Source organism: Protomyctophum bolini, assembly GCF_963924005.1.
Source record: "Protomyctophum bolini genome assembly, chromosome: 8".
NCBI lineage: Eukaryota > Metazoa > Chordata > Actinopteri > Myctophiformes > Myctophidae > Protomyctophum > Protomyctophum bolini.
Window position 1 is genome coordinate 3,320,770 of NC_137869.1, and position 13,509 is coordinate 3,334,278.

At 43.4% G+C, this 13,509-nt stretch overlaps 1 protein-coding gene across 2 annotated transcripts in view; it reads right to left on the reverse strand.

Annotated features, from left to right (window-relative positions):
• Positions 1–3,221: 3,221 nt before the first annotated feature.
• The window catches only part of LOC308320656 (uncharacterized protein), a 31,485-nt gene continuing 21,197 nt past the window's right edge, over positions 3,222–13,509 (reverse strand). Inside the window, exons 1-2 of one of the 2 annotated variants that reach the window (XM_080771248.1) lie at positions 8,739–8,930; positions 3,222–5,048 (exon numbers count right to left, since the gene is read on the reverse strand). In XM_080771248.1, coding sequence (XP_080627374.1) covers positions 3,862–5,048; positions 8,739–8,883 — 1,332 coding nt within the window. In that variant the 5' untranslated portion in view covers positions 8,884–8,930 and the 3' untranslated portion in view covers positions 3,222–3,861. Of the gene's footprint in view, positions 5,049–8,738; positions 8,931–13,509 lie in introns of those variants that run through there. The other variant, XM_080771249.1, reaches the window with a different exon arrangement.

Genomic DNA, 13,509 nt, shown 5'->3' on the forward strand with positions numbered 1-13,509 from the left:
CACTGGCTGGGGGCGTAGGAAGACCCGAGGCGCAGCCGAGGGTCTTCTACCCCGCAGCCAGTGTAAAATACCCGGTAAGCTGGGGCCTCGAGTGGCTTATTGCTTTTCTAAAACGGTTACAAACATATGTACCATATTAACCTAATAAAACTATTTAATTCACAAAAGTAGCTACGCTTTGCGCTATCAGAGCGAGCCACATAACTTCCTTGTTGTGCTCGGCAAGTAGACTATGTGACGGGAGAATAGTGCTTGATGTTTTTACGGGGCTGCCTGGAGCCACACATTCACAGTCATTATGAACCGGGCGGTGCTTAGACGCCCGCACGGCATGTGTTTGTAATTCAATCAAGCGCTCTCCTTCCCCAGTTCAGCTACAAGGCTGCAAGATGATACAAAGTGATTGAAGGAGTGGGTTATCGGTGAAATTTACACCGGTCACGTGATGGTAACCAGCCAATCAGAATGAAGTATTGGGACTACCCGTTTTAGAAACAAAGTTTTACACCGATTGGTGCAGTTATAGTTAAAAACACGAATAGGCCAGTTATAGCGCCATCATGAAAAAAACTGAAAGACCAGTTTTGTGTAGTGGCTATAGAGAGACTGTGTACCAATTTGCGTGATGTTTGGACAAAATCTGTAGGTGTAGTCAAAAAATGTGTTTTGCAAAAAGTGGCCTCCATGTGGCGCTATAACAGGGCCATGTGAAATATTCGGAGCAGAGCTTCAGCTCTGGCATCCACAGAGTGTGTGTGCAGAGTTTGGCTGCGATCAAGCAAACAGTGCCAGAGATGAGCTGTCCACAGACAGACAGACAGACAGACAGATGGACTGCAAAACATACTCTCCCCATGCCTTCGGCCTGGTGGAGACAATTAACTACAGTTTGAGTTTAGTGCTAGGACTCCTAGGAGGAACTTAAGCATTACTCAGTTACTCCACCACAAAATGTGTGTGCATGTGCTGTCTGTTGAAGATTAAATCAAAGTGTACAATACAGTGACATGAAAACATGCACATACTTATTCTGTGTAACTTTAGCACAGGCTGCTTCAGCATGGCTGCCTGGATCTGTTCCTTCTCTGACGCAGCATCGGTCCACTCTGATGATGGTCCACGTTTGAGGTCCGCTTTTACCGTCTGGGATGTGACTTTACTCGCCGACATGTTGTGGTCTTTGACCCAGTCCTCTGCTCTGCTTCTTGACTAAACTCTCCCAGATCAATGTAGTGGACAGAACAGTGACTAAATGCTAATCTAATCTAGTCTGTAACAGAGAGCAAAGCAATGGCCGCCACTGTTTGTCTGACTGAAACGCGTCCCCGTTTTTACTGATTGTTCCTTTATCCTTTTTTCGCCACAGCCGCCTGCCGTCCAGACGCCCCTCCCAGTCACACAGCTCACTGTGGAGAAATAGGGTAGGGGGGAAACCATACGGGGAGCCTGGCGTAGTGCAATGCATGTTGGGAAGAAGTGACTACTTTGAATGGGTCACAGTTCTCTGTGCAACATCTCCGCACTGCCGCTGACGGGTCGCGCGCACGTGTGCATGTGCGTGCGTGTTTGAGAGAGAAAGACACATAGGCCCTTGTTTGTACAGTTATATTGCATTGCAATTTGCATCGTGTATGTTTGTGTGACACGTGGATTTCGTTAATATGGAAGAAGGAAATACAGTCATACATCCATGGTGTTTATAAATCATTGTGTTAAAAGTTGTTTTGTTTGTTTGGTTCCAAACGGGCCAAATCCTGCAAACTTTGAAAGGATGGAATATGAAATATGGGACAGATCCGTCTTGAGCACATGACTATAGAGATACTGTGAAACGATTTGCAGGATTCTTGGACCGAATCTGGAGGAGTAATTTATTTATTTTAGTAATAATTTATCCTGTGACATAACTGAGATGCATTGGCTTGCATCGCCCTCTAGTGGTTATGCAGATTAGCACCCACAGGTGTCAGTATAATGGTTCACAAATAATGACACTCCTCCTCACTACATTAAGTGCATCCTACACACAAGTAGAACAAGAAAACAAATAATAATCTGACGTAGGTCAGGTTACAGTCAGAACAAGCATAAACCACTGTAATAATAATAATTAAATAAAAGTGTTCCATGTAAATTGCAGTGGCATAAAGGTATATCCTACAATAAGTCTCTGAGATGTAGATTGATTGATTGAAGTATTTTATTAACAGTATGCAGAATGGGTACATTTCAAACTAAAAGCACAACTCAATACAAAAACTGTTAACTGTGGACGACACCATAAAGCTTTACACTTGGTTTACAAGAGGGTCCACCGTGTTCAATTCATCAGCACATTTAGAGATGTACAAATATACACTTCTATATAAAAGAAAACAGGAAATCATCATAAAAGGAGGTAAAAAGGATAATTATACACAAACACACAATATGGGGAAACAAGGGGTGGAAAAAGGGGGTGGGGGGGACTCGACTTTACGGGGGCCCGTTTCGAATTGCAGCCGTCCGTATAGGTGACCTTTGAGAGCGGTTTTGAAGGAGTCAAGGGATTCACATGTGTTATAAAAGCGAAATTAATTTAGTACTTTAATAAGAAGTTTACTCAAGTACAGTCCTTGAGTAAACTTAATTACTTTACAACCACTGCTTTTCCACAACTACACCTGACCTTAAAGATGGAGTGCCGTGATTGTTATGCTTTTTCCAATGTTTCATGTGTTTAAGAGGTGACAGTACTTCTTTATGTGCAATGATGTCTTCCCTTTGTATTCAGGGTTTCTTCCTGGAGGCTGAAACCTTGACAGTCAAACGTGCCAATGAAAAAAAACTGTAATATAGTGACGTCACACTATCAGCCCCTCCCCTAACCCCTCACCCTTTATCATACAACAGCTGTGGCTTCAGTTCAGGTGGATCACCACCCATCAGGCAAACCAGGCATACTTAATGTGGGCATGTCCACGTAAAACGTCATTTTAACAAATACTGTACAATACTTTCAAAATAATCTTCCTCCTTATATAACAATAAGACCTGATGTTCTAGGGTGGGTAAAAAAAATCATGTAATCAAGTTATGATGTAATGAAGAAAACAGGTAATCAAGTGAAAACAGGTAATCAAGTTATGATGTAATGAAGAAAACAGGTAATAAAGTGAGTATACTTTTATGATGTAATGAAGAAAAAACCGGTAATCGAGTGAGTACTTTGGGTGGTAGCCTAGAATTGAAGGAATTCCAAGAGATCTTCTTCAGGGGGAAGATGTATTGAGGGAAGAGAGAGAGTGTGTGTGTGTGTGTGTGTGTGTGTGTGTGTGTGTGTGTGTGTGTGTGTGTGTGCGTGCGTGCGTGCGTGCGTGCGTGCGTGCGTGTGTGTGCGTGTGTGCTGGAGTGGTGGAAAAAGTACTCAATTGTTTTACTCAAGTAAAAATACCAATACTGCAATTTTAGAACTACTTTGTTTAGGACAAAAGTATCGGCATCAAAATGTACTTAAAGTACTAAAAGTAAAAGTACTCATTGTGCAGAATATGCCATTTCAGTCACAAGCTCAAAATGTGTACAAAATCTATTGAAAATAGCAGATCTACAAGCTTATAATATGTGAGCTTTTAGATCGGCTATTTTCAAACCCGAAATGTATAGGGTTGAAATGGTTAATGTATGTTTTCTAATCGAAATTAAAATCTCCAAAGTAACTTGTAACTAAAGTTTTCAAATAATTGTAGTGAAGTAACAGTAAGTACTTAGTTACTTTTCACCACTGGCATGTTGTGCATGGGTAAGTGTGCACTGTGCACCACTACTACGATGGGATGTTGTTTGAGGAGAGACTACAGAGAAGTCTACAGAACTACAGAGTCAGTGGGAGCTGGTCTTCTCTCTATGAGTTCTCTTATGATATCTGAGACTACTTATCTGGCTGAACCTGCTCCCACACTGGTCACAGGCATGGGGCTTCTCTCCTGTATGAATTCTCTGGTGACTTTTGAGAGCACTGCTCACGCTGAACTTAGCCCCACACTGGTCACAGGCGTAGGGCTTCTCTCCTGTATGAATTCTCTGGTGACTTTTGAGAGCACTGCTCACGCTGAACTTAGCCCCACACTGGTCACAGGCGTAGGGCTTCTCTCCTGTATGAATTATCTGGTGAACTTTTAGTTGACTGCTCCGGCTGTACCTAGTTCCACACTGGTCACAGGCATAGGGCTTCTCTCCTGTATGAATTCTCTGGTGACTTTTGAGATGACTGCTGCAGCTGAACCTAGTCCCACATTGATCACAGTGGTAGGGCTTCTCTCCTGAATGAATTCTCTGGTGACTTTTGAGATGACTGCTTTGGCTGAACCTAGTCCCACACTGGTCACAGGCATAGGGCTTCTCTCCTGTATGAATTCTCTGGTGAACTTTTAGATCACTGCTCTGGCTGAACCTAGTCCCACACTGGTCACAGGCATAGGGCTTCTCTCCTGTATGAATTCTCTGGTGAAGTTTTAGATGATTGCTCACGCTGAACCTGCTCCCACACTGGTCACAGGCATAGGGCTTCTCTCCTGTATGAATTCTCTGGTGAACTTTTAGTTGACTGCTCGAGCTGAACTTGCTCCCACACTGGTCACAGGCGTAGGGCTTCTCTCCCTTATGAATTCTCTGGTGAACTTTTAGTTGACTGCTCCAGCTGAACCTAGTCCCACACTGGTCACAGGCGTAGGGCTTCTCTCCTGAATGAATTCTCTGGTGACTTTTGAGATGACTGCTCTGGCTGAACCTAGTCCCACATTGGTCACAGTGGTAGGGCTTCTCTCCTGAATGAATTATCTGGTGATTTTTGAGACTACTGCTGCGGCTGAACCTAGCCCCACACTGGTCACAGGCATAGGGCTTCTCTCCTGTATGAATTCTCTGGTGAACTTTTAGTTGACTGCTCCAGCTGAACCTGCTCCCACACTGGTCACAGGCGTAGGGCTTCTCTCCTGTATGAATTCTCTGGTGTTGGTTGACATGTCTATTTCTGCTGTAGACATGTTTGAGTTGGGCAGGAAAGACATCTGGGATGGAGAATGAGGAGAGAGAAACAGAGGCTAAATAAGATGTTTTAAAAATAACATGCAAGTTGTGTTGGTATTTCGGGATGTTTATTGGGTACCGAAATTGGGTTCCAAGTAGGAACCGAATGAACACATGGTCGGTACCGGGTACCCATACAAATAATAAAGAATCGGTTCTGCCTATCGGTTCCTGACCTAAACGTGAAGTCAAGCACTATTTATGTATTTAACAGCTAACTCCGGTAAAGCACCGTTGTACGGAGATGTATAGCTGCGTGTCTCTCTGTAACACACCGTCGAATGGAGGAGTAGACAGCTGGAATAGTCCGAGCACACGCTCTGCATTCCATTGGTTTTTAACTCTCTCTCTCTCTCTCTCTCTCTCTCTCCACCCAGCATGCATACAGTGCGCGCTGCTGCGCAATGTCTGTGACTGTGAGACTTTGACACAATAATAATATATATAAATATAAATATAACACTTTCCCTCTATCTGTGACCAGCTCCTCACACACACAACTCCTCTCTCGTGCATGCACGCCTGCTCAATATCAGCAACTGTTTGGGTAAATGTATTTTCTTCCCCGATCCCAATGGAAATATTGCTGGTTTAGCGGGACGAAACGACACAATTGCGGGATGGTGCGGGACTAAACGAGACTTTTCTTTTTTTTTTGCGGGCGGGATCGGCGGACAGGCGGTCACTGCGGGCGGTCAAAATAAAATCATTGCGGGCGCGGGAGGGAATGGGCTGAAATTCCGCGGGAGCGGGATCAATAAATCACTCCCGCGCAGGGCTCTAGCGCGGCGCAACCTGGCGGACGGGACGAATACATTCAGGTCTAATTCCTCATGGGGGCGGGGCCCCCAGCCGCCACAGAGATGACGTCACTGCACATGCTTTAATGGTCTGTGAGTAAAACCCTCGACATTTGAAAGAGTTTATAACCCCCCCCCCCCCCCCCGACAGACCCCCAGAAGAGGACTTGTACGGAGAAAAGAGGACGTATGGTCTAGAATATGAGAAATCAAACAGACACTTGTTGATCACATGACTACAGAGATCAATGTATACCGATTAGCGTGACATTTTTATCAAATCTGAAGGAGTAATAAAAAAAAGGTTTTACACACAGCCTCCTGGTGGCGCTATAAAGAGCAGATGTGAACAATACAGGGCAAAGGTTCTAGGGAGTGTGCATACAAAGTTTTACACCGATTGGTGCAGTTATAGGTAAAAACATGAATAGGCCAGTTATAGCGCCATCATGAAAAAAACTGAAAAACCAGTTTTGTGTAATGGCTATAGAGAGACTGTGTACTGATTTGCGTGATGTTTGGACAAAATCTGTAGGTGTAGTCAAAAAATGTGTTTTGCAAAAAGTGGCCTCCGTGTGGCGCTATAACAGGGCCGGAGCAGAGCTTCAGCTCTGGCATCCACAGAGTGTGTGTGCAGAGTTTGGCTGTGATCAAGCAAACAGTGCCAGAGATGAGCTGTCCACAGACAGACAGACAGACAGACAGATGGACTGCAAAACATACTCTCCCCATGCCTTCGGCCTGGTGGAGACAATTAACTACAGTTTGAGTTTAGTGCTAGGACCACGGCCGGCGTCACGGGGGTGCCTGGGGGTGCAAAGCACCCTCAGTTGCAAAATGTGCACCCTCAGTTTATGTTCTATGTAAAGTTATGACAATATCAAAAATAACAAAATTATATTCAGAATATTATAATTGTCATAGAGATAACAATAACAGTATCAAAACACTCCGTTTTACCCAGTAATATTATATAGCCACATCCACCCTATCAATTGCTCGTTGTCGTTGCAGCGCAGCTCCAGTCTAATTCCCCAATTTACAATTACCTGCCTGCAGGCAGTAGCCTATTATTCAGCAGTGGCACCGTGACCACGGACAGTTTAGTGATTTTAATTTTCACCCTTTCACCTCGTCCTGACTCCTCTTGTGTTTTGTTGTGGAAAGTAAAAGCGTGCGAAACAAATTAAAACAAAGTGATTCAAAGACCGAAGATCTGCCCTCTCCTGGCTCTAGCTGTGGAAGAACTCCACCTCGGTAAGCCTAAACTAAGCTTGCCATCACACCACACACCCACCGCCGGTTGATTAGGGGACAGAGAACGAAGCCAGGAGCTACAATCCTACCCAACTCGAATATTTTTCAATAAAACAGCTAATTTAGCATTAGCTGGTTTGGGAGGCTGGTGCTGCCTTTTGCTTTCCATGTCGGACATTTCCTAATTATTGGTAGGCTGCAATCTACGACTGGTTCAGTTGGAATTTAGCTGGCATATTTTGTTCTGCTGGTTTTATTTGTCATGTCTGTCTGAAACAGGCTATTTTAGGCTATGCTATAGGCTTAATTATTTTTCACTATTCTATTTTTTGTATCATTGTAGCAGTAGCAATAGAATGGTGAACTTGGTGAAGGAATGGCTGTCTTTTTGAACGAGCGAGATGTTTGCGCCTCGATCTCTCTCTCTCTCTCTCTCTCTCTCTCTCTCTCTCCCCCCCCCACTAGCTGCTGAGCTGCGCGAGTCAGCGCCACCATGGCCACATTGACAGATGTATAATCTTGAACTTATGTTGGTTTAGAAAATGTTGTCCTGGGTCCTGGCTCACTGGCTGGGCTGCAGTTCAGGCGATCCGTTTATTACAGTGCCGGCCCTACAATTTGGTGCCCTAGGCAGGATTTTTGGTGTCCCCCGGGGTGGGGGGCCAATTTGGTGCCCTAGGCAGGATTTTTGGTGTCCCCCGGGGTGGGGGGCACCGAACACATGAACTGACATGGGGGATGTCAGTTCAGTCAGAGGGTGTGTTGTGATGCCCCAAACTTAGATTTGTCAAAACTTAAAATTTTGAAGGAGCTTTTTCAATTAATGATATAAAAATATGTATATATGAGTTAAAAAAAGAATGCATGGTTGGTCATGGCACCTAGGCAACTGCCTGTTCTGCCTATTCTTGCACAGTGCTTTATGCTTTAGAAATTGTTCCGACCTGGCTGTGGCTGCAGTTCAGACAATTTATTTTTATTGATTGATTGAATACTTTATAACAGATTGCATGCAGTAGCATGCATGTAGGCTACACTTAATTCAATAAATGCTGCTGCGGCTGCAGTAGAAACAGACGGAAACTCAGGTTTTTGATTGATTGATTGAATACTGTATAAAGAGTTTGCAGATTGTAGCTATACCACACTTAAATTAAATAAATGCTGCCTATTTAACAGCAGTAAATATTTCAGCATTCAGCTATGCATTGTTAAATCATTCAACATGGCAACAGGCTGATACAAGTTTTACTAAATGTGCAGTGCAGGGCTGCGGTCACAGACAAGCCATTCTTATTCTGTAACAACCGTCCTACACTTCTCCAAACCCCTACAGTCCACAGCGCCTTCTGGAGGCACTTGTACAGTTATCACCCCGTTTGATTTAACAACGCTATAGTTGTATGTTGAAATAAAATAACACTATTTCCTGTGCACCCTAAGAATTTTCATCTGCACCCTTAGTCATTTCATCCTGCAGCCGGCCCTGGCTAGGACTCCTAGGAGGAACTTAAGCATTACTCAGTTACTCCACCACAAAATGTGTGTGCATGTGCTGTCTGTTGAAGATTAAATCAAAGTGTACAATACAGTGACATGAAAACATGCACATACTTATTCTGTGTAACTTTATCACAGGCTGCTTCAGCATGGCTGCCTGGATCTGTTCCTTCTCTGACCCAGCATCGGTCCACTCTGATGATGGTCCACGTTTGAGGTCCGCTTTTACCGTCTGTGATGTGACTTTACTCGCTGACATGTTGTGGTCTTCTTTGACACAGTCCTCTGCTCTGCTTCTTGACTAAACTCTCCCAGATCAACACTAGAACACAGTGACTAAATGCTAATCTAATCTAACTGTCTTTAACAGAGAGCAAAGCAATGGCCGCCACTGTTTGTCTGACAGAAACGCGTCGCCGTTTTTACTGATTGTTCCTTTATCCTGTTTTCGCCACAGCCGCCTGCCGTCCAGACGCCCCTCCCAGTCACACAGCTCACTGTGGAGAAATAGGGTAGGGGGGGAAACGGGGAGCGAACATTGTATTCATAGGCGACCATCCCCCGCGTCTGGCGTAGTGCAATGCATGTTGGGAAGAAGTGACTACTTTGAATGGGTCACAGTTCTCTGTGCGACATCTCCGCACTACCGCTGACGGGTCGCGCGCACGTGCGTGTGTGCATGTGCGTGCGTGTTTGAGAGAGAAAGATATAGGCCCTTTCTGAAACCAGTCCCTTGACTTGATGTGCTCTCGGAGTTTCCCTCCTCAGGAAGTGCCCCTCCAGCTGAATCAAGTTCCCTTGATTAGGGTGCTGGGTATAAAAAACTGTTATACACTCGCCCTCATTGTGTTAGCTGTTATTTTTTGTACAGTTATATTGCATTGCAATTTGCATCGTGTATGTTTGTGTGACACGTGGATTTCATTAATATGGAAAAAGGAAATGCAGTCATATACATCCATGGTGTTTATAAATCATTGTGTTAAATTAAAAGTTGTTTTGTTTGTGTGGTTCCAAACGGGCCCAATCCTGCAAACTTTGAAAGGGTGGAATATGAAATATGGGTCAGATCCGTCTTGAGCACATGACTATAGAGATACTGTGAAACGATTTGCAGGATTCTTAGACCGAATCTGGAGCCTGGAGGAGTAATTTATTTATTTTAGTAATAATGTATCCTGTGACATAACTGAGATGCATTGGTTTGCAACTTTGCATCGCCCTCTAGTGGTTATGCAGATTAGCACCCACAGGTGTCAGTATAATGGTAATCACAAATAATGACACTCCTCCTCACTACATTAAGTGCATCCTACACACAAGTAGAACAAGAAGAAAAAATACAAATAATAATCTGACGTAGGTCAGGTTACAGTCAGAACAAGCATAAACCACTGTAATAATAATAATAATTAAATAAAAGTGTTCCATTTAAATTGCAGTGGCATGAAGGTATATCCTACAATAAGTCTGTGAGATGTAGATTGATTGATTGAAGTATTTTATTAACAGTATGCAGAATGGGTACATTTCAAACTAAAAGCACAACTCAATACAAAAACTGTTAACTGTGGACGACACCATAAAGCTTTACACTTGGTTTACAAGAGGGTCCACCATGTTCAATTCATCAGCACATTTAGAGACGTACAAATATACACTTCTATATAAAAGAAAACAGGAAGTCATCATAAAAGGAGGTAAAAAGGATAATTATACACAAAACACACAATATGGAGAAACAAGGGGTGGAAAAAGGGGGTGGGGGGGACTCGACTTTACGGGGGCCCGTTTCGAATTGCAGCCGTCCGTATAGGTGCACTTTGAGAGCGGTTTTGAAGGAGTCAAGGGATTCAATTTCACATGTGTTATAGAGGCGAAATTAATTTAGTCCTTTAATGAGAAGTTTACTCATGTTCTCCCCGTGTCCCCTATAGGGTAGGTACCCTCACAAAAAACATGCAGTAATCCTGGTCTCTAAACTGCCTCCCCCTGGCCAGCCGGGGCGCCTGATGGAGGGGAAAGGAACTGGTTGGAATAACGTGTTCCCTCCACGCGCTACGTCCAACCAGGGAAACTCCATCCCTGTCAGGTGTAAAGGAGCAACTTGGCATGAAGGAAGCATGGGTTCAAGTCCGTTTGCTCTCCCCATGTCCCCCATATATGGGGACTAGGTTGGCGGAGGGTGTGTAGAGCCCAAGGATCACATTAGATAATTGACACAGGGGTGAAAAATGGGTTACAAAATCGTGTGTTTAAGAGGTGGTCATTATGTGCAATGATGTCTTCCCTTTGTATTCAGGGTTTCTTCCTGGAGGCTGAAACCTTGACAGTCAAACGTGCCAATGAAAAAAAACTGTAATATAGTGACGTCACACTATCAGCCCCTCCCCTAACCCCTCACCCTTTATCATACAACAGCTGTGGCTTCAGTTCAGGTGGATCACCACCCATCAGGCAAACCAGGCATACTTAATGTGGGCATGTCCACGTAAAAATGACCTTTTAACAAATACTGTACATTTTTTGTTGAAAAACATCTTCCTCCTTATATAACAATAAGACCTGATGATCATGTTCTAGGGTGGGGAAAAGATCATGGCACTCCATCTTTAAACGAGCAAAACAGGTAATCAAGTTATGATGTAATGAAGAAAACAGGTAATCAAGTTATGATGTAAATGTTATGATGTAATGAAGAAAACAGGTAATCAAGTTATGATGTAATGAAGAAAACAGGTAATCAAGTTATGATGTAAATGTTATGATGTAATGAAGAAAACCGGTAATCGAGTGAGTACTTTGGGTGGTAGCCTAGAATTTAAGGAATTGCAAGAGATCTTCTTCAGGGGGAAGATGTATTGAGGAGTGTGTGTGTGTGTGTGTGTGTGTGTGTGTGTGTGCGTGTGTGTGTGTGTGTGTTGCAGTGGTGGAAAAAGTAATCAATTGTTTTACTCAAGTAAAAATACCAATACTGCAATTTTAGAACTACTTTGTTTAGGACAAAAGTATCGGCATCAAAATGTACTTAAAGTACTAAAAGTAAAAGTACTCATTGTGCAGAATATGTTCAAAGTTCAAAATGTGCACAAAATCTATTGAAAATAGCAGATCTACAAGCTCACAATGCGTTATGTTGTGACGCATTATTTGTGAGCTTTTAGATCGGCTATTTTCAAATGGCCGAAATGTATAGGGTTGAAGTGGTTAATGTATGTTTTGTTTTCTAATCAAAATTAAAATCTCCAAAGTTTTCAAATAATTGTAGTAAAAGTAAAAGTACAAATTTTGTCTCCGAGATGTAGTGGAGTAGAAGTAAAAGTATTGGAAATTGGAAATACTCAAGTAAAGTACAAATGCCTCAAAATTGTACTACCTATCTGGCTTCTCTCCTGTATGAATTATCTGGTGACTTTTGAGAGCACTGCTCACGCTGAACTTAGCCCCACACTGGTCACAGGCGTAGGCTTCTCTCAGGGGCGTAGTGAGGTCATTGTGGGCCCCGGTGCGAGAATATTTTGTAGGCCCCCCACCACCGCCATAAACAAGTGTGCGTGCGCGCGCCCATGCACACACACACACTCACACAATAGGACAGGTATAGACTAACATTACAGGTGAGGTGACCGGCCACACAATTAAATTATTCAATTAAATTCAAAGGGGCTTTATTGGCATGAGAACATATGGTACAGCATTGAGTAAACTTGTCCACTCACAGTTAACAGTATTTGTATTGAGTTTGTGCTTGAAATGTACTGTAATTCTGCAAACAAATATTTCAATCAATCATTTAAACCAGCCTTTCAGCACCACATGCAGACAGCACCAGCTGCCAAGCTCAGTGTCCATATATTCATCAATAAACAACCTGCCCTGACTTGGGCACAAAAACAAAACTACCACAGCCTGATGTCTCCAAACTATGAAACACTAAAAAAAAAAAAACACAGCTCATTATATGCCTTACAAAACCACAGCATGGAATGGATGTGGCTGTTGCCAGAGTACTCACTCATTAGAAGGTGACAAACAACCTGCCCTGACTTGGGCTCAAAAACAAAACTACCACAGCCTGATGTCTCCAAACTATAAAACATTCAAATATAGCATTATACACTAACAAAACTTGTACAAAGATTATATATTCCACTTCCACAGAATGTCCATAACCATCAAGAAAAACACAGGTCATTATATGCCTTACAAAACCACAGCATTAATGAATGGAATGGAAGTGGCTGTTACCAGAGTACTCCCTCATTAGAAGGTCACCTTACGGGCCTTGTACTCAGCAAAGTCCTCGCTCTGCAGCTCTCAATAGAAAGCGTAGCCAGTCCACTGAGTCTCTTTTTTTTAATAGTTCTAAAACTTCTATCTCACTACTAGAACTTTCTGACTCTGAGGTAGATAAGATTGTTGGCACTTAAGTTGGCTGTCAACACAGCATCCATTTGTTTTTTCAATGTTGTGGACCGGAGCGTGGTGAAATAGTTGCTAAGATATGATACTGCATAATGATTGGCTGTGCTGCATGCCTATGAAGAGTACTGACCAATGAGCTGTGCCTAGCGCCTTGCTAGACACCAGGTTCCATGTCTTCCTCCAGTTCCCATAGCTCAGCTAGCTGCCCCTTCTGCTTGTGTGTATGTGTGTGTGTGTGTATTCACAAAACAGCGCCCGTCAGCTTTTTCTTTTCTTTTTTCCCTTCCCCTCATGGGCCCCTAGGGGGCGCTGGGCCCCAGTGCACGGCACTGGCTGCACTGCCTTATCCTACGCTGCTGGCTTCTCTCCTGTATGAATTATCTGGTGAACTTTTAGTTGACTGCTCCGGCTGTACCTAGTTCCACACTGGTCACAGACATAGGGCTTCTCTCCTGTATGA